This window comes from Poeciliopsis prolifica, unplaced genomic scaffold, assembly GCF_027474105.1.
Source record: "Poeciliopsis prolifica strain line A6 unplaced genomic scaffold, Auburn_PproV2 SCAFFOLD050, whole genome shotgun sequence".
Taxonomy (NCBI): Eukaryota; Metazoa; Chordata; class Actinopteri; order Cyprinodontiformes; family Poeciliidae; genus Poeciliopsis; species Poeciliopsis prolifica.
Window position 1 is genome coordinate 1,130,026 of NW_026562425.1, and position 17,853 is coordinate 1,147,878.

Here is a 17,853-nt window from a genome sequence, read left to right on the forward strand (position 1 = left end):
CGATGTGAACTTTAAAATAAAGTAAATTTTACACAATATTGCCCCTTTAAATGAATTTTCTGTACCTCTGGTAAATTCTGCATTTTACAGAATTTCACTCCATTTCTTAACCTAAGAAATAAAGATCAGCAGTGATTATTATAGGTGCAGTTTTTCAGGTTTTCAGTTTTTTGTTTTTCAGAAAAATAGTTCAAGTTCAGGAAGAGCTACTTTATTCACTCACTTTTTGCACTTTTCACAGCTATACATGTTGTCTCCTGAAAGCAAAGAACAAACTGTTACTAAAACAGGAATAATTTGCATATGAAAAGCTGGTGTTTCCTCCAATTTACTCACCCTTTAGTTCATCTCTAGCAAAGAAAGCAGCAAGGCAGTCTTGTAGTGTAACCACTGGACCCCAGAACCAGCTGGAAAAGAAACAAAAACCCTCATTTGGAAAAAGCTTACAGGACACAACAGCTGCTGGCAAAGTCAGCGCACTTGTTTTACACAAACCTTCTGATGTACTCCATGACAAATGCTATCCAGCCCTGAGCTGCATAAGCTTCCCCACAGGAGCCGGCTTTCACCAGGGAGGTCTGGTGGGACGCTGAGTGGAGCTTGGCCAGGTCCTCCTTCCCCGGGATGGGCAACGAGATATCCTGGAAGTTCTCCAGGGTCACAGATACCTGCAGCCATGGACCACACACTAAACATTCAGCCAAGGAAATTTCATCCTGTCATATATGACAGGAGTAAATATTTAGAAATTGCAAATATTTTTAAGTTGGCACAAAAAAAAAATCTGACTTTGATTTAAATAAAATCCCAAAAACAATCACAAAATTCAGGAGGGACTGATCAGTGTTAAAAGACGGTCAATATTTAATTCTAACAGAAACAGGTATTTATTGGTATTTCGTCAGTTTGTGAAAGGGTTTTATCAATAGATTCTGGAACAACCAGCTCTTTTACTGTATTAGAGGAAAAGTAATTAGAGAACACTGACCCGATCACAGGTGAGGCACTGAACTGAACTGACAATGGTCCCATCGAAGACGTCTGAAATGACGCTGCGGTATTTCCTCTGTCGCTTGTACTTTGGCGGGGAGAACGTAGTGACCGCTGTGAGAAGCAGAAATGTGAGAACACCGATTTACTGTCAGGTTTGCCAATGATATTCCTGCCATCCTGTCCCACTCACATTGCCTTTTTTTAACTCTCAGCGTGACTCGGCTCTAATCATGACTGTGAGCTGCGCTGCGGGCAAAAGAAGCGCCGTACCTTTCTTGTGTGCAGGGTTTAAGCTCAGCCATCCGGAGGTAGCTTTGGGAGGACTGCTGGATATCTTGGGAATATGTCCGTCAATAGCAACTGGACTTTGTGGTCGGGTGATGCTGGACATTTGGATATCCAAAAAGCAATCTGAAGGAAAAGAAATATAGTATTAAACATTGTACATTTACAGTGAGTTGCAGAGGTATTTTAACTCAGCGCGGACCGATAAATGTAAAATTGCATGTCAATTGGGCATAATAATTTGTTTTAATTTTTTCTTGTTTTTCTTTTGTCTGTTTGAAATAAATAACTATATAAAATAAGCAATCAGCGAGTGGCCGAAACTTAAATGTGAAGTAGGGATGCACCGATTGCAGTTTTCTAGCCGATCGTCGATTACAATCTTTAAAAAGCCTGATCTACCCATTCAGATTTTAGCAGATATAATTTTGTTTGTTTTGGGGGTTTTTTTTACCAAAAATGTTGCTAAATATAGCAGGAAAGTCTCTGAGTTGGCAGCAGTGGGGTGAATATTGTTAACTGCATCTGAACCAGCCGAAATCTGAATCCTCAAGGTTTTTAAAGATCTGTAGTTAAGGATCATGCAGAAAACAACAATTTTTGCACCGCTAATTATAACATTTAGTTATGTTGCCGCCACAAACTTGAAAGTTTGAGATTTTATCAAAAAATCAAGATTTGTTTTTGTAGCACATTTGAAAAACAAGGCAAAGTGATTTACACAAAATGAATAATTGAGACATCACATTTGTCTAAGTGCCATCATTTACACATCAAAATGTTGGTCAGTGTTTCATTTATTACAGGTGGGCTTTTAGTCTAGATTCAAAGAAACTCAATGTTTCAGTTTTCTGGAAGTTTGTTCCAGTTTTGTGGTGCATAGAAGCTGAAGTCTGTTTCTTCATGTTTGGTTCTGATTCTGTGGATGCAGAGCAGACCAGAACAAGAAGACCTGAGAGGTCTGGAAGATTCATGATACAACAGCAGGTGTGATAGCACCAACATTAGGCATTGCATAATTGTGAAGAATGTAAAAAAATTTTTTTCCCATGAATAAAAATCTAAAAATATGGTATGCATCGAGTTTTCCATAAACAAAGTCCAGTGCAACTGCTTACCTTCAGGAGTCACCTGTGCAGTGAGAGTAAAGCAGTAGAGAGGGAACGTGTTACCTGATGTCCTGCCTTGAAGCTTGAGGGCTCCTTGGCTGCTGATAATGGGCATGGTGTCCGTGGTGGTGTCGACGTCTTTGTCGATGTCTCCGTTGTGTCCCCCCATAACGCCGGTAATCCCAGAGCGATAGAGATCATTGATCATGTTCTTCTCCTTCTGCCACTCCCTGTTGGCCTGAATTTCATCCTGCTCAGGAATTAGCATCTCTGCCTCGTTGGTGTTGTCCATGACGACGCTGCTGCATTGCACCTCGTTGTCGGCCCTCTCGCTGCTGCCGCAGGACTCGCAGGACTGGAAGTCGGTGTCCGATTGGCTGTGGTTGTCCTCCTCGGGGCTGTCGTCCATGGAGATGCTGCTGGAAAGGTCAGAGGGCTCTGGCACAAACTCTTTCAGCTCCTCGTGAAGTTGATCCATCAAGCAGCGCAGAAATTCCTGGGAATCCTAATGGTTCGGTAAATTAAAACAAAAAGACAGTCAACTTTGTAACTGACTCCTGACTCTAACCAAAAGAAATAAGACCTTTAACAGGGTTTCTTTGGGTATCAATTCAAACTCGTAGAAAAGGAGTTTTTAGCCTTGTCACTTTAGCCTATTTTGAGCTGTTTTAAGGCATCATGTCACTTTAAATCCAAAAAAGCTGCTGCTGGCCACATTCCCCTAAACTCAGCGTCCACACTAAACATGAAAATGGTTGCAGAAAGACGCATAATTATACAACATCTTTGAAAAGCAGAAATGGAGCCTCCTGCACAACCAATAAGAATGCAGCAAGTTGTTTCTGGATGATAAATTAACATTTAAAAAAAGCACATATCTTTTCCTGCAGCCATTGTACAGCACATACAGCGGTAAAACCAGCTGACCAAATGTGCTGACTTGGGTTGTGAGGTAAAGGGTTGTGGCTTCTGATTTGTGACATTACATTAGGAAACAGCTGATTTTTCAGACAATGAGCAACATTAACGTATTGCCAAAATGTGGCTGATTGGTTCTTTCATGTGCTGTTTTTAGAAGCAGTAGAGACACAAGTGGAAGCAGAAAAACATGCAAAATGTGAATTTTGCGTGTTTTATAATATGTCCCTTTTAAAGTCCTCTAAACCTTTCACTTCAGAGTTTGTGTCACATTAAATGCTGCTTTGAGATCAGTACCAGTAGCAGCAGCGGCAGCGTCTGGTGTCCTTTAGACCACGTCACGTGAAAACTGTAACATTTCTGGGGTTTTTTTGTGGCTCTTGACAGTAGCTTTGTTCTTCCAAGTCTTTTTTAAACAAAATCATCATCATACAGGTTGGCAACAGGAGTCATCCAGTGGTAAAAACCAACAATGTCCAGCCAACTGGCAATAAACTTTAGAAGTTTCCTAACACACGGCAGGTGTAAAAAAAAAAAAACAGCTAGCTCCAATTGGTATATAAGCAGATAGTTACCAGTAGCCTCAACTGTCATTAGTCACAAAACTCAGACTTTTGTTTGACAGAAAAAAAAACACAGAAAGCATAAGATTACACAGCCCGACAGGACAACATTTAAAACCTGTGATTAACGTATTTAAGGGGAACATACATATTTTTACAAATTTAAGACCTTAATTTTGAGTACGTATATTTTTAAGGACACAGACACTCTGCTAAAACTCACCAAAGCATTACTTCATAGCCGACAGAGTGAAGCTTTCCCAGAGACACTCTTCTGAAATTACACACGAAAGCCACTTTTCCTCCGTGTTCATGCCAATTCTGGATCACAAAATCCGAAACCAAACACCGCTGAACGTGTAATCAAACTTAACGAACCTCAGAAATCCAATCGCCTCCTTCAAGCTAAATTAACTTCCCTCTCCCAGGAGCTGGAATGTTATCTTTATTCATAGCAATGTTAAATTCAAGGCCCTGCAGCTCAGCGTGGCATGACAAATGAATATTCCTCACCTAACTCTTCCAAGCAAACTCTGGCAAGCCAAAAGGAAAAGAGCTGATTTATTAGGCCTGTGAAATCCTTGTACACACTGGCTGAGGACATGATGAGCTTTAGTTTAATGTACATTATTTATGATGCTTAACGTGTCTAAAAGACACAGCTTTACATTTTAAACTAGCAACAGCACAAATCATGTAACTGTCCATTAAGGTGTGGATCTGGGTGCGGAGGAATGATAAATATGAGTTAGTGACTTGAAAGTTGACAATTCCGGCTGAAGGTGATGTGCAGTTTCATTTATTTATTTTTTTAAACTATTTACTATTTTGGTTACTTCTGAAAAATTTATTTAGGCAGGGGCCTCAAACTCCAGTCCTTGAGGGCCAGTGTCCTGCAACTTTTAGATGTGCCTCTGCTGCACCACCTGAATAGAATAACTAGGTCATTAGCAAGGCTCTGTAGAACTGATCTACGCAAGAAGGAGGTAATTAAGCCATTTTATTCCAGAGTTTTGTCTAAAAACATCTAAAAACTGCAGGACAGTGACCCTCGAGGTCTGGAGTTTGAGGCCCCTGATTTAGGGGTATCAGAGTGAAGCAGCACTAAAGTACGATAGAGTATTAGGGCCAAGCTAAGAGATTCTCTTTTTAATTAAAAGAATAAAGTCGAAATAACAGAATAAAGTCATATTATTAGGAGAATAAAGTAGCAATTTTATGAGAACTCAAAAGAACACAAAATGAGAAACACTGAGCATTTTGAGAAGTTAAACTCTGTTATTAGTTTGACAAACAAAAATAAGAATAAAATTTTGAAATTAGATTTTTTTAAATTATTGTTATTAATGAACCACACAGACTTACGAGCTGATCGTGACAGATCTTGATAACTCTAGCAAAGCTTTTCTATTAATAATGTGACTTTTTTCTGCTAATCTAATGACTAATATTATTATAATTTAAAAAATATCTTAGTCTGACTCGCATAATCCATTGCGTGGACATAAAGTGTTTTAGAAACAGTTCACCTTTTTACCTTTTTATTTTAAACACTATATATAACCTGCCTTCAATTTCATAACTATCTGCTATTTTGTAAAGTTTATTACCAAAAATCCCCAAAATTAATTGATATTTGTGGTAAAACTTGGAAAAGTTTTGTATGAGACTGTATGTTGCACACCAGTTTCATCATGAAGTACGTCCTACCTGCTGAGAATAACCTCTAAACATCGGGTTTATGGCTTTGATCCCCTGGAACAAGTTGGTTGGAACGACGTAGGAGGGTCTGCAATGACAGGGGAAAACAGTCAGCTTTAAAAGAAAAGCAGAGATAGGCTCAAATAATTTATACTCCAAAATGTTTTCTCTGAAAGCAACTGTGGTGAGGTTGTATTAAAAATTACATCTGGTCTTTCAGTGTAGCTTGTAAAAACATGTTTAGCGATAACGGGGTGAAACAGACGATAATGTCCAACCTGTTCTTGTGCCACAAATCTGACACCAGCTTCTGGTAGCTTTTACAGAGAGCAGGCTTCTTGTCCGTTTTTACCAAACCGCCACATTCAAGAAAAAACTGCGTTAGAGGCGGGCTGCAGTGAAAAGAAAGAATGAATATCAGTTCATTTATTATGTACTATCAAGAAGAAAAATAGATTCTTATTTGAAGGGAGCTCTGCATTGGTTTAGTTCCCTGAAATTGTCCCATACTTGCTCTATTCTGTATTTTTTACATGAATATAAATAAAACCTTATTTCACTTGCAGAGTTATCAAAAATTCCCACAGCCACTATCCCATGACATTTCATCTGAGTGAGAGTTACAGAACATCAAGGCTAACGAAAGAAAACGGCACAGAGATTTTGTTCAGCAGACACACAAAGAACAAGAATTTGCAACGTAGTAAAAGCAGGGAGTGACTTTACAGCAGCAGAGAGAAGTTTCAGAAAATGCTCCTGCGGCTGTGAGACTCAGACTCTCACATTGTTAAAACAAAACTTTAACCCTCATTTTTGGGTCAAAATGTTAACATACAGCTCTGGAAACGATCAGTTTCCCTGACTTACTTCTAATAGGTGTATGTTTGTTGTTTTATTCTATAAACTACAGACAACATGTCTCTGAAATTTCATGCAAAAATTTTGCATTTATTTGCAGAAAATGAAAAAAGGTCAAAATAAGGAAAAATATGTAGAGCTTTCAGACAAAAAGAAAACAAGCTGATATTCATTTAGAAACAACAAAACTAATGTTTGAACTCAGGAAGAGTTCAGAAATCCATATTTGGGGGAAAAACCAGGAGGTTTTTAATGGGGTTCACTGCAGTGGACTCTTTTTTTTTTTTTTTAAGAGCTATAATTATCCAAACCAAACGGCTACTTAAAGAAAGAGAATCTCTGAAGAGTCAAAGGAGACGGTGGAAAATAATAAAGATGTGGAGGTGAATAAGAGCAGGAGCTGATGTGTAACACAAGAGCCCACAGGGAACTACAAAAGGCCATTTCTGGCTTCTCAAATGGTGCAGTGCACCAACTCGCACTCAGCCATCAATCTCCCAAATGAACACAGTCGTGGTTATTTCTCACCGTCTGCAAGAAGCGAGCGGGAACATAATAAAAACAGCAAATGGATACAGAAAAAAAGAGCGCTGAAGGTGTGATAAAAGGACAGTCAGATGGAGAAAAACCGTCAGAAAGCGGCGCTTTCAGAGGCTGATGTGGTGCAGAGGACGGGACTCACCAGTTGGAAAGGGCTTGGAGGGCAGCGTTCATGTAGCATGTGTTGCCAATGTTCTTCAGCCCCGTCAGACCTGAAGAGCAGAGAAAACCCCAGAAGTCAGAACAAGATTCTCATGAATTATATTTAGAAATGCGTGGTGGCTCACAGGAAGTGTGGAAATGTTCACAAGACCAACTCGGTTCCCGGGATTAAAGTTTTACAGCAGGCACATAAAAAGGTTCACAGTTTTCTCCACATTTAAGATGGAATCAGGGGACTAAACTTTTACTCTAATTTAGAAGTTTTAGATTTTTTTAAATTACTTTTTTAAAAATTCAAAAACTAAGATTACTCTGCCTTTAAACAAGTTATAAAAGCCCTGGTGATGATATCACCTTTATGCTAATGATCAGGTCTGAAACCTGGGTGTAGTGATGAACTCTGACCTGATCCTTTTGAGACACATAAAGACAGTTACAAAGTTGGCCTTCTGTCAGCTGAAGAACATTTCCAGGATTAAATGTCCCAGAAAGTTCTAGAGAATTTCATGCATGCATTTATTGATAATCACTTTCAATTAAATGAACAACACAAACAGACATGTTTACACACAGAAAATATAGCACCATACGTTGTGTTATATTTTGCCAAATTAGAAAAAAAGTATTTTAAAGACACATAAGTATGGAGTTCTGTCAAGAGGAATGGACCAGAACTCCAGCAAATTACTATGGCAGTGTGTTCACTCAATTCTTTGGTGTCATAATGTGACTAAACAATTCTCAATCACAAATAATTTTAAACATAAGATTATTGAAGTTCTTGGATCTTACTGTATTGGTCTTGTGTCCACTGTATTTCCAGTCCACATTTATTAATACACATTTGATCAAAAACCATAATGTGTTTATTTGTAAACAATACTGATATTAGATCCATGGTCTAATTACTGTGATCTAGAATTACTTTGAAACAAAACATATTGGTCAAAAAGTTACAATTTTAGAAAATATAAGGACATTTTTCCTGCCTCATTTCAAAACATCAGCATGTCAAAAATCCTTGTTGATTCTATTCAACGAGACGACAAACTCAATCAAAAGATAAAGCTCCAAACTCTATCTAATCTACCTCAACATCATTTCATTATGGTGATCGGAGCTTATTCCTCAGCAGAACCGTGTAGGACGCAGTGTGAGGAATGCCGTTAGGTAAACTCTGTATATTCAAGATGCTGTCAGCGTTGATGCACTGAGCCACATCTGCAGCTGCTACGGGACGCTGCTGCACATCCACCGTTCAGTAGAACTACATTTTTTAGCTGGGCAGAAACGCTGTAGAACATGGAAATAAAAGCTGAGACTGTTTAATATTCACAGCAGTAAGTAATTCATCCACAAACCTTTATTGGTCGTCTGTGGGATTTCTGCTGAGGTAAAACTGATGGAAGACTTGAGACAGGGTGAGGCAACACTCTCGCTCAGGTTGACAGACCAAAATTACATCTCTTTTCGTTTCCAATTTCAGGCTACCCTTTGACCTGACCTAACTGCTGATTTTAACGTCAGTGCTTTTGACATGTTTATATTTGAATTTGGATTAAAAAGTGAAGAAAGAAATTTATTTGAAATGCATCGATCCGCTATTTTCACTTCGAATACCTACAGATTTATCAGCTGACACAGAAGAGCAAAACTTAAATGACTTAGAATGCTTCTAATTTTTAAACACAGACATTAAAATACTGAATTACAAATGTATTTGATAACTCTCCACCAGCACAACACAAAAGAGTAAAATGGCGACTCATATACAGACGCCTTAGTCCTTGACGCAACAATCCTTCTTTTTTTTTAATCGAAGTAGGATAAAGGCCAATGGAGCCAAAAAAATCCTTACAAAAATAAAAATAATACACCAATATCTTGGTCAAACATGTAAAAACAACTTTGATATGATCAATGAGTATAACAGCTCATGTAAAATAAACAAAGTGACAAAACCAACAAGTTTTTGTCTACTTTGATCAAACATGTAGAAAATAAACTAACAATCTCTTCAAATGATTCAGAAAGTGCAATTAGGAGATCTAGATATAAAATAAATCATAAAGCATGACATCACTCAGAGCGCAAAGCACAGAATTAGACTGAATAGATCCACCCTTGTAGATTGGGAACGTTGTCACAATACCTGATCAAGAACTTATTGTTTATTTTTGCAATATCTGGACCAATATGGATATCAATATTGGACCTGTGCATCTCTATTCAAAACCACTTGTCTAGAATGAAGAATGAGACATTTTTAAAGCATTTTCTTGTGTTTTTCACATAAAAACACAATTTGGTGAACTCACCTCTGGCCCGCAGGTCGTCCTCCTCTTCTGTCTCCATGTCCAAGTCTTCATAACCAACATGAGAGGGCAGCTTCAGAGAAGTTAGGCTCCCAGGGGCCTTGATGTTATCCTAAAGCAACATCGTCCACAGATAGTATCATCATTTGTTATTTAGTACACAAATAAGCACAATTTTAAGATTTTGCAACTGCTGAATCTTGTGCAGCAACACATGCAACTAATACAAAGTGCTTTGTAACATGAACCCTTTTGGAAAAAGTGAAGGCGGCTCGTACCTGAACGTCATTCTGCGGTAAGGGAAGAGGTTCGACAATGGCGTTTGGAGAGTGAGGACCTAATTTACGCTCCAGGAAAACCTCTTTGCCACAAGCGTAGCACCAAACTCGAAGCGTCGTCAGATTCACCGTCAGGTTGTGCCTCGTCTCCTGCACAAAAATCAATTAAAACAATATTAAAATCCCTGCTAAACAATCAATCAAACAGCGATTCTGAAGGAGTCCTAACTCAAATAATTAAAATAAAACTTTAAAGTCATAGTAAATAACATTTCCTGAAGTGGAAATGCACAGAAATGTTTGAGGTCGGTGTAGTTTTAGATGGTTTTCCTCTGGTGGCCTTGTTTCATGCAGCTGTTTACTGCAGGTGAGACACACAGCCTATTTATCACTTCAGTCTACAAAGGAAAACAGAACATTCTATTAATATTTATTACAATGAAGGATTTCAGAACAGTAAAATCTTTTGCACTACAATGTATTTCTTTTCATAAAAACAATACCTGTTTCTACAAAACTGGAGTTTAAGATGCGTTTTCTCTAGATCGAGTCACTGACAGAGATATTTACTTTGAAAGTCAAAGGTCAAACCTTAGAAAGACATTCAATAGGCTGTAAATGATCAACTCATTAGATCTGAAACAAATTATGCAATGATATTAGTTTGAATTAATGTAGGGCTGAAACAATTAATTGGATTAATTGTGATTAATTGATTTACTCAATTAATTTGGTATTTGATTAACTGTAAAATGGATTAAACAGATTTTTTAAAGGCAATTTGCAGAAAGAAAAACAATGATAATAGCTCCACCTGGTATTTTTTAGTATCCTTTGCTACAAATGATCACGTGTTCACTAAAGGAATGCTGTTATTGGATTTTAAGTAATACAATGTTATTTTTCTTATTTAAACATTTTATTAAATTATTTTCTTATTTGCATCTTTTAAGATATTTGAAACATTGTATAAAAATGGTTTAAAAATGTGCAAATCCAATTTTTTTTAATCATATTAGCCAACAGAAATAATAAAATAATTTAATCTGGACTGAATTGGATCCTACATGACTGGATTAACTTAAGTTTCACCCTAAAAGTGATTTAAATATTTGGACTTGAACACGGGTGTGACGTTTTGACTTGTCAAGACAAATGGATTCACAGACGTTAACACAAAAGATTTAACAAAATTCAGGCTGAGCTTTCAGTGTCTGGTTGCTGGTTCGACAGGTGGAGGCGGCTGTGTGCCGTTGAGAAAAAAGTCCGAGACCCGCTGACCCACTGCCGCCCTGACACACAACAGCAGTGAAACAGTTTGACTGAACATGAGCAGCAGCCAACCAGCAGATCCTGTATTATTCATAAGGGAGTCCATTAGCCTTTGCGCAGCGGGCCAGGACAGATTTGGCAAAAGAGTCACACCAGATGGAACATGGTACCCAAATCTCCCCCGACCCATTTAAAAGATTCATGAAGGAAAATGTACGAGGCAAACCAGGAAAAAGAAGGCTGTAAATATGCCTCTTCGCCAAACCTTAGAACGCTTTGTGTTTCAGTTAACTGTTTGGGGACCAACTCAAAACTGACATTGCTGTCAATTTATTTCAATTAGAAAAACCAAAATATTTGTACAACTATTCCCTCGTTAACTCTTTAGCCTTTGGTTCTCATGACCCTTTATAGTCATCAGCAGAGATATTAAAGAAGCAACGTTTCAACAGTTAAATACTTTCAGTCTGTTACAGAGACTGTCCTAGTCAAAGTGTTCAATGATATCCCCATTAATACAGACTGTTAGTGAAGCTTTTGACACTGTTGACCACCACAAATTATTAAAGCAACTAGTAACTCTCTGGTCCAATACTCAACTGGTTTGAGTCTTACATAAATAATAGGGATTTTGTTGTTTTAATAAGTAACTTTTCATCAAAGTGAACAGAAGTCACATGTGGGGTACCCCAAAGCTCAATCCTAGGATGCCCTGAAGTTCAATATCTATGTGCTCCCAGTAGCTCACAATATGAAATATGAAAATATGAAAGGAAATAAGTTTAGATTTTATAAGTATGCAGATGATACATAGCTCTACATTACAATATCACCAGGAGACTCTGAACCCATTCAATCACTGTGTGGAGGTGCCAAAACTTTGAAACACCGGGTTTCTTTAAATCATGAGTCAATTAGAAAATAGATTAATTCTAGTCTGGTTTATAACTTTTTGTTTCTTCTCTTTATTGTTCCACTTAATGTTTCTTTTTGTTTAGTTTGTTGATCATATTATGTTTTCATTATGTAAAGCATTTTCACCTGCCTTGTTGCTGCAATACTAATAAACTTGATTTGACCCCATCTATAAAATATTAATAACACAAGCAGCCACTATTTAAGTTCCTTTCTACAAATAGTGTTCACTCTTTTCTACACTCAGATTTCCAAAGCTCTCAGGATTGTTGATAGACTGAAGGATAGATGGATGACCAATGGCTGGACAATTACTTTAACTCTAGCTTCCTTAGAAATAAAAGAAAAACTTCCAAATTCAAGTGCATAAGAAGTAAATTTCCAACTGTAATCTCAGTAATAATCTCTGGTAGATCCAGGCAGGATCTGGTTCCTGGATGAATGGTGAAGAGAAGAAGATTAAACAATTTTTCCCTGCAGAGCATTCAGCACACAAAAAGCATTTCATACAAGATTTAAATACGACGTTGAATAAAGAAAGAAAAAGATACAATTTTAATCCCGCACAGTCTAACTGCAGTGATGTAAAAACGACAAGGCAGAGCAAATTACATGTTTGCCTTTTAAATCGGTCTTTACTCCTAACCCCAATTAGCCCTAATGTTCTGGGGAGGCAAGTTTCAACCAGGAAGACAAGAGGCTGAGTAAACTGCAGGACTGCAAGGAGGAGTGGCGGATACTGTAACCATGGAGCTGAGAGCGCGAGCGAATCTCCCCCACTTCCCCAAGGATTGAAAATTAATAATGGATGATCTGCTGCTGAAACCGAACTGAAAGCGGAGATCTAGGCAGAGAGTCAGTTCAGTGCACTTCAAAGAGCTAAAAGGATGCACGTGCTGGATGCGTGTGTGTGTGTGCGTGTGTGTGTGTGTGTGTGTGTGTGATCACAGGGAGAGGAGGTTAAAAATACATGCAGTGCTGGAGGTGGTTTTATTGCTAGTAATGGTTCCTGGGACTCTGATGTGGTATTTCAGGGACTTCAACATACGCCTCCTCTACTTCCTAATTCAATCCTCTTCTTTTAACAGTTTCCAGTTAAACACCATATTCTCGATTTGAATCTTTTTCTGGCTGAGATGCATTGTGAAGGCTGGGAGAGCTCTCACCTGGGAATGGACTGTGCTGTGGTCAGCATGGGATTCTCCACAACCTACATATGCACAGCCGTTCTAGAGAGGAAAAATGCCAAGATGAATGCAGCAGAATGTAAAAAAAACAAACAATTAAATTATAAAAACTCCCAATGCCTTACAAAAGTATCCATACACTTAGAACTTCTCAGCATTTTGTCATTGTAAATTATCACGATAAACAATAATATTGTCGTTTTGAGACCATTTTCCACTAATGTAAAAATAATGGAAGTTTACGCCTGTCGCAATAAGGAATAAATCAATTCTGTAATAAATTAAAACAAACTCAAGAATTTTTATTTGCATGGTTTATCGTTTTCTCTTTCCTTTCTTTCTAATAAAAACTGGATAGTAAACATACATTTAGATATATACATCAAAGATTCTATTCAATTCTAAATCAAATAATAACAGATCAGTCATACACTGTGTTGATGTTAAGTCAAGGATTGAGTTTTTCATATGTTTCCAGTACAAACTTTGCTACAAAATATCAAGCATACACTAAAGGAATGCTGCATTTTTGCATTCTTGGCAATAAAATGTTTATTTTGTAATATAAAAAACAAACTAAATCATTTTGTTGATTTGCATTTTCTTAAGCATTTCTAATATTGAAAAATAAACTTAAGAGATTAACTGAAAAAAACTGCAGAATGCGCCCGTTTTTACACCATCATAATCAGTTAATCGTCGGAATAAACAATTACTAAAATAAACATTATCTGCATAAAAAACACAGCCAGCAGTTAGTTGTCACAGAAGCATAAAAATCTTCATGGAGTATGAGAGTCAGATCAGCTTACCTCCAAACAAGCCCACAGGTTTGGTCCCCTGACTTTACAGTCTTGACATTGGCCCTAAAAATGAGAGGTAAAGATGCTAAGTTATGGGTGTCCAGCTCCAGTCCTCAACAGCTAGTGTCCTGCCGGTTTAAAATGCGCCTCTGCTCTGATTTAAATGATGCAGTTTCCTTCATGGAATGTCAAAGTTCTGCAGAGGTATGCTAATGAAGCATGTTCTGATTGAGACCCTGTTTACATGACAATGATGCAACAAAAATTTTATTTTTGTTCCATTCCTGTTAACACATTTACATGAAGACTTTCTAATTACAAATCTTTGTTTACACAGTAATGGTGCACATCAAAAAGGTGTAATGCCCTCTCCACACCACTACTTGGTGCTAGGTTTTTTTTAAACTAACTGTGCGGTATTTAAAAAAAAAACAGTTCTACTTGAAAGCATGCCGATTCGCGTTTCCCCATCAGATACCATTCCCACAGATATTGTGGGGAAACACGCACTATGTGTGTCTGTTGTAGATTTTGTCTCTTTTAGCCTACTTATTAATCTGCTGACACACACTATACAGCTTACACAACCATGTTTTTGAATGACTGACGCCAGACATGCATAAGCAGACTGAAACTGATTGGACAAGCCTTGGAGGGTACAGATTGCAGAGAAGAATAAAAAGCTGAACTCGCACTACGATACTTGCGTCACTAGGTTTCATCCATAAGGTGAGCTAAGGACCATTTCACTCTGGAACCCATTCTCAAACTGTGCCATTATCAAAGAAAACATTTGGTGGTTTTATGTAAACGTACAATACAAACACAACAAAACTCTTCAATTTTCACCAAAAATTGCTGTGATGTGAACAGGGCCTCGGGTGTGCTGACCCAGAAAGAGAACCGATACATGTAGGAGACCGACCCGTTGAGGGCTGACTGTGGACACCACTGTGCTAAGCAATTAGCACAGTGGTGTGCTTAGCACAACAAAACAGCAGAAATAAAAAGATGAATTACAGTTTATAGTACTTTAATGACTGACATTTGATTTCTGGATAAGTTCCTCCTTGGTGATTTCCCCCACACAGTCCAGGTGGGGGCAGTCACAGCTGGACGCTGGCGGCATCCCTCACTGTCCAGTCTGCAGTCAAGAACAAAAAGCACATCAACACTGTTTGGTAAAATTAGCTTTAAAAGTTCAGTGACTTTCTGTGTTTTTCTCAAAAGGTTGCGCATAAACCCTTCATCTGATGGCCGACACAGGAAACAACAATCAGTTTACTGCAACCTCACATCTCCCTGTGTGACGAATTTTTCCACGCCTTTGTGTACAAAAACATTTAACACACCAATATGCTGAGTAACCACTCAAAATAAAACCCATCATGTCACACCTAGATTCATGAAAGTGATCTTATCATAGTTTGACTCCAGGAACAGACCTTATTTGCTACTGAAGCATCCAAACCTTCAGGCCGAAGTGGTACAACAGGAACGGCGAGACTGCAGTCTGCAAATACCTTCTCAACGTTCCTGATCACTGTCAGCCATGTGAGCGGCTGCTTCGTTCAATCGGGAGTGTTTCTAATGTTATCACAAAGACAAATGAAACACAGACACTAAGACATGCTAAACTCAAAGTGAAAGGAATGTTCAAGTCAGAGCAGCATAGTTCTGAAGCTAAACGACTTATATTTCATCACATTACAACCATCATCAGTGTAATTGATTAACCATCAGGCTAACGAGCTAATTGCCAAAATAATCAATAATTAAAGTAATCAGTAGTTGCAGCACTAGTTTAGTTTGGTACAATCCAATATAAGGATGTAAGATGTGTTTGCTAAGGGTAATAGTAAACATGTCTAAAGACTGTGATCTAGTGAGATGAGACCAAAACTGAATTTCTTTTCCTCCATGCAAGATGCTGTTTGTAGAAAAACTAACATACTATCTCCTCTTTGGAACAGCATCATGGTGAAGGGACAGCAAGGCTGGTCTGAGTTGACGGGAAGATCAATGGTGCTAAATACAGGGCAATCCTTCACGAAATCCCGGTGGCGGAGGTCCAACTTCCAGTGAGACCAGTTCCAGCTGATTTATGTGTCAGAATGTGTCCCAGATAAAAATCCACACCCAAATCCAACTGAGAATCCAAACTGGAAGATTGATTTAGCCACACTACTGCTATCCTTCCAAGCCTGTGTGAACTTGAGGCATTTCATCCTGGAGAACTGGCAGCATTTTCAGCCTCTGGACGTGCAAAGCTGGTTGACAGATAACCCAAAAGATTTGAATTCCAATTAAATACGTTGAAGTTTGTGGCTGAACTGCGACAGAATGTGAAACAGTTCAATAATTTAACAACAAACTACAATATCTGAATAATAACAATTATTATTTACTCATTCTAGTGAGGGTTTTTTTAAAGGTTTTGTTGGATGGAGAGCTTCATTTGAAAGTAGTTTGACAGGAAACTGAGTAATGGGAAAGGGGGAAGACATGCAGCAAATGTTGCTAGGCCGGGAATCAAACCTGCGGCCACTGCCACAAGGCTTAATGACTCAATACGAGGGTCGTGCTTTGCCCCTGTGCCACCACAGCGCCCCCTCCAGTGAGGATTTATGTTAATTTTGCTCATCAGAACGTCTTATTGTTCGTTGATCAGTAGTCCAGATTAAAACGGTTTCATATTTATTTACTAGTATGTAATTATTCCAAATCAAATAAATAATACTTTATGTTAATGCAACTCATCGTAGCAGTCAGTCTTCCAACAAACTAGAGGCCTCTGACTGAAGATTGTTGCTGTAGGACATGCTAACACCTCAATATCAAGGCAGGAAAGACAATATTCCATGGTAATATGTCCTGCATGATACAATAAGTCATTGGCAAGCGCTGCTAATCCACCTTGTTTGCTTTTGCTTCTCCTCTTTAAATTCCTGTCTTGTTTTGTGGATGAAAAGCTGGATTCATAAAGCCTCCTTTTCAACTCCTCTGGGACTATTTGAACTTTTGAGATGCTAATTAAGTGCTAGCGGATGCAAAAACTATACCATGTTGCCACAGTTACAAGTCACAACAACTGTCCAAAACTAATGCATTATCAAAAAGAGGCAGCATTCCACAGGATTTCTTCTCCCCTACAAAAACGTTAGAACACCACAGATGAATATTTGTAAAGCCACAGAGAGAAAGAATATGTGAGGTGATATGATCAAACGTTTTGTTTGAGAAACAGTTGCATTAAACAGTCAATCGTCATCTCCATGCGTGCAGAAATCATGGTTCTTGTATTAAGTTGTGACATAAAGCAGTGATGTTAGATTTTAAAGGGATGGTAAACAGAGCAGCAGTGAAACAGGAATAAATCAGAAAAATCCAAATAAAGAAGCATGTGCACAAAAGATTAAAGCAGCATTGTTGCTCTGAAACCCTTTTCAAGAAATATAATGGTAATGGCATAATAATGCAGGAACGCATTCTCAAAGATTAATAAACTTCAAATTGAATTGATTGTCTAACCCAGGAACTGGAAGACAATTTAAATATCCAAAATAAACAAACCAGAAACAGCAAATAAATTAAATTATGAAGTCTCTGTCGACAAAATTAACTCAAACAAAAAATAACCAGTTGAGACTGGAGAGTTTTGTCATTTAGTTTTTGTCAGAAAGGGAGAGGAGAAAAAAGATAAATCATGCAAATGGGAATTAGCAAGCTCGCTTTAATTTATTATGAAATTAATTGATTTATTGTTTTTTGAGAGTTTGAAAATCATTCATTATTCAACTATTTACATATAGTGTGACATTAACAAATAAAACACACATGGAGGTAAAAAAGGAAAAGGTCTTCTCTGCAGACTGGAAAACTTCCAATGCAACAAACTAAAGACGCAGCCATATTTTGTGCAGCACATCTGCAAACCGTCAACTGCACTGCAAT

The 17,853-nt window shown here is 38.0% G+C and overlaps 1 protein-coding gene across 3 annotated transcripts in view; it reads right to left on the reverse strand.

Annotated features, from left to right (window-relative positions):
- usp33 (ubiquitin specific peptidase 33) overlaps positions 1–17,853 on the reverse strand; it is a 33,592-nt gene that overhangs the window by 13,192 nt on the left and 2,547 nt on the right. For 2 of the 3 annotated variants that reach the window (XM_055058247.1, XM_055058245.1), the window contains exons 2-16: positions 14,945–15,043; positions 13,909–13,962; positions 13,076–13,138; positions 9,723–9,872; positions 9,448–9,556; positions 7,110–7,179; positions 5,848–5,961; positions 5,579–5,657; positions 2,451–2,892; positions 1,264–1,404; positions 989–1,104; positions 496–668; positions 337–407; positions 224–257; positions 66–111 (exon numbers count right to left, since the gene is read on the reverse strand). In XM_055058247.1, the coding sequence (XP_054914222.1) occupies positions 66–111; positions 224–257; positions 337–407; positions 496–668; positions 989–1,104; positions 1,264–1,404; positions 2,451–2,892; positions 5,579–5,657; positions 5,848–5,961; positions 7,110–7,179; positions 9,448–9,556; positions 9,723–9,872; positions 13,076–13,138; positions 13,909–13,962; positions 14,945–15,028 (1,746 nt within the window). In that variant the 5' untranslated portion in view covers positions 15,029–15,043. Of the gene's footprint in view, positions 1–65; positions 112–223; positions 258–336; positions 408–495; positions 669–988; positions 1,105–1,263; positions 1,405–2,450; positions 2,893–5,578; positions 5,658–5,847; positions 5,962–7,109; positions 7,180–9,447; positions 9,557–9,722; positions 9,873–13,075; positions 13,139–13,908; positions 13,963–14,944; positions 15,044–15,344; positions 15,487–17,853 lie in introns of all 3 variants that reach the window. The other variant, XM_055058246.1, reaches the window with a different exon arrangement.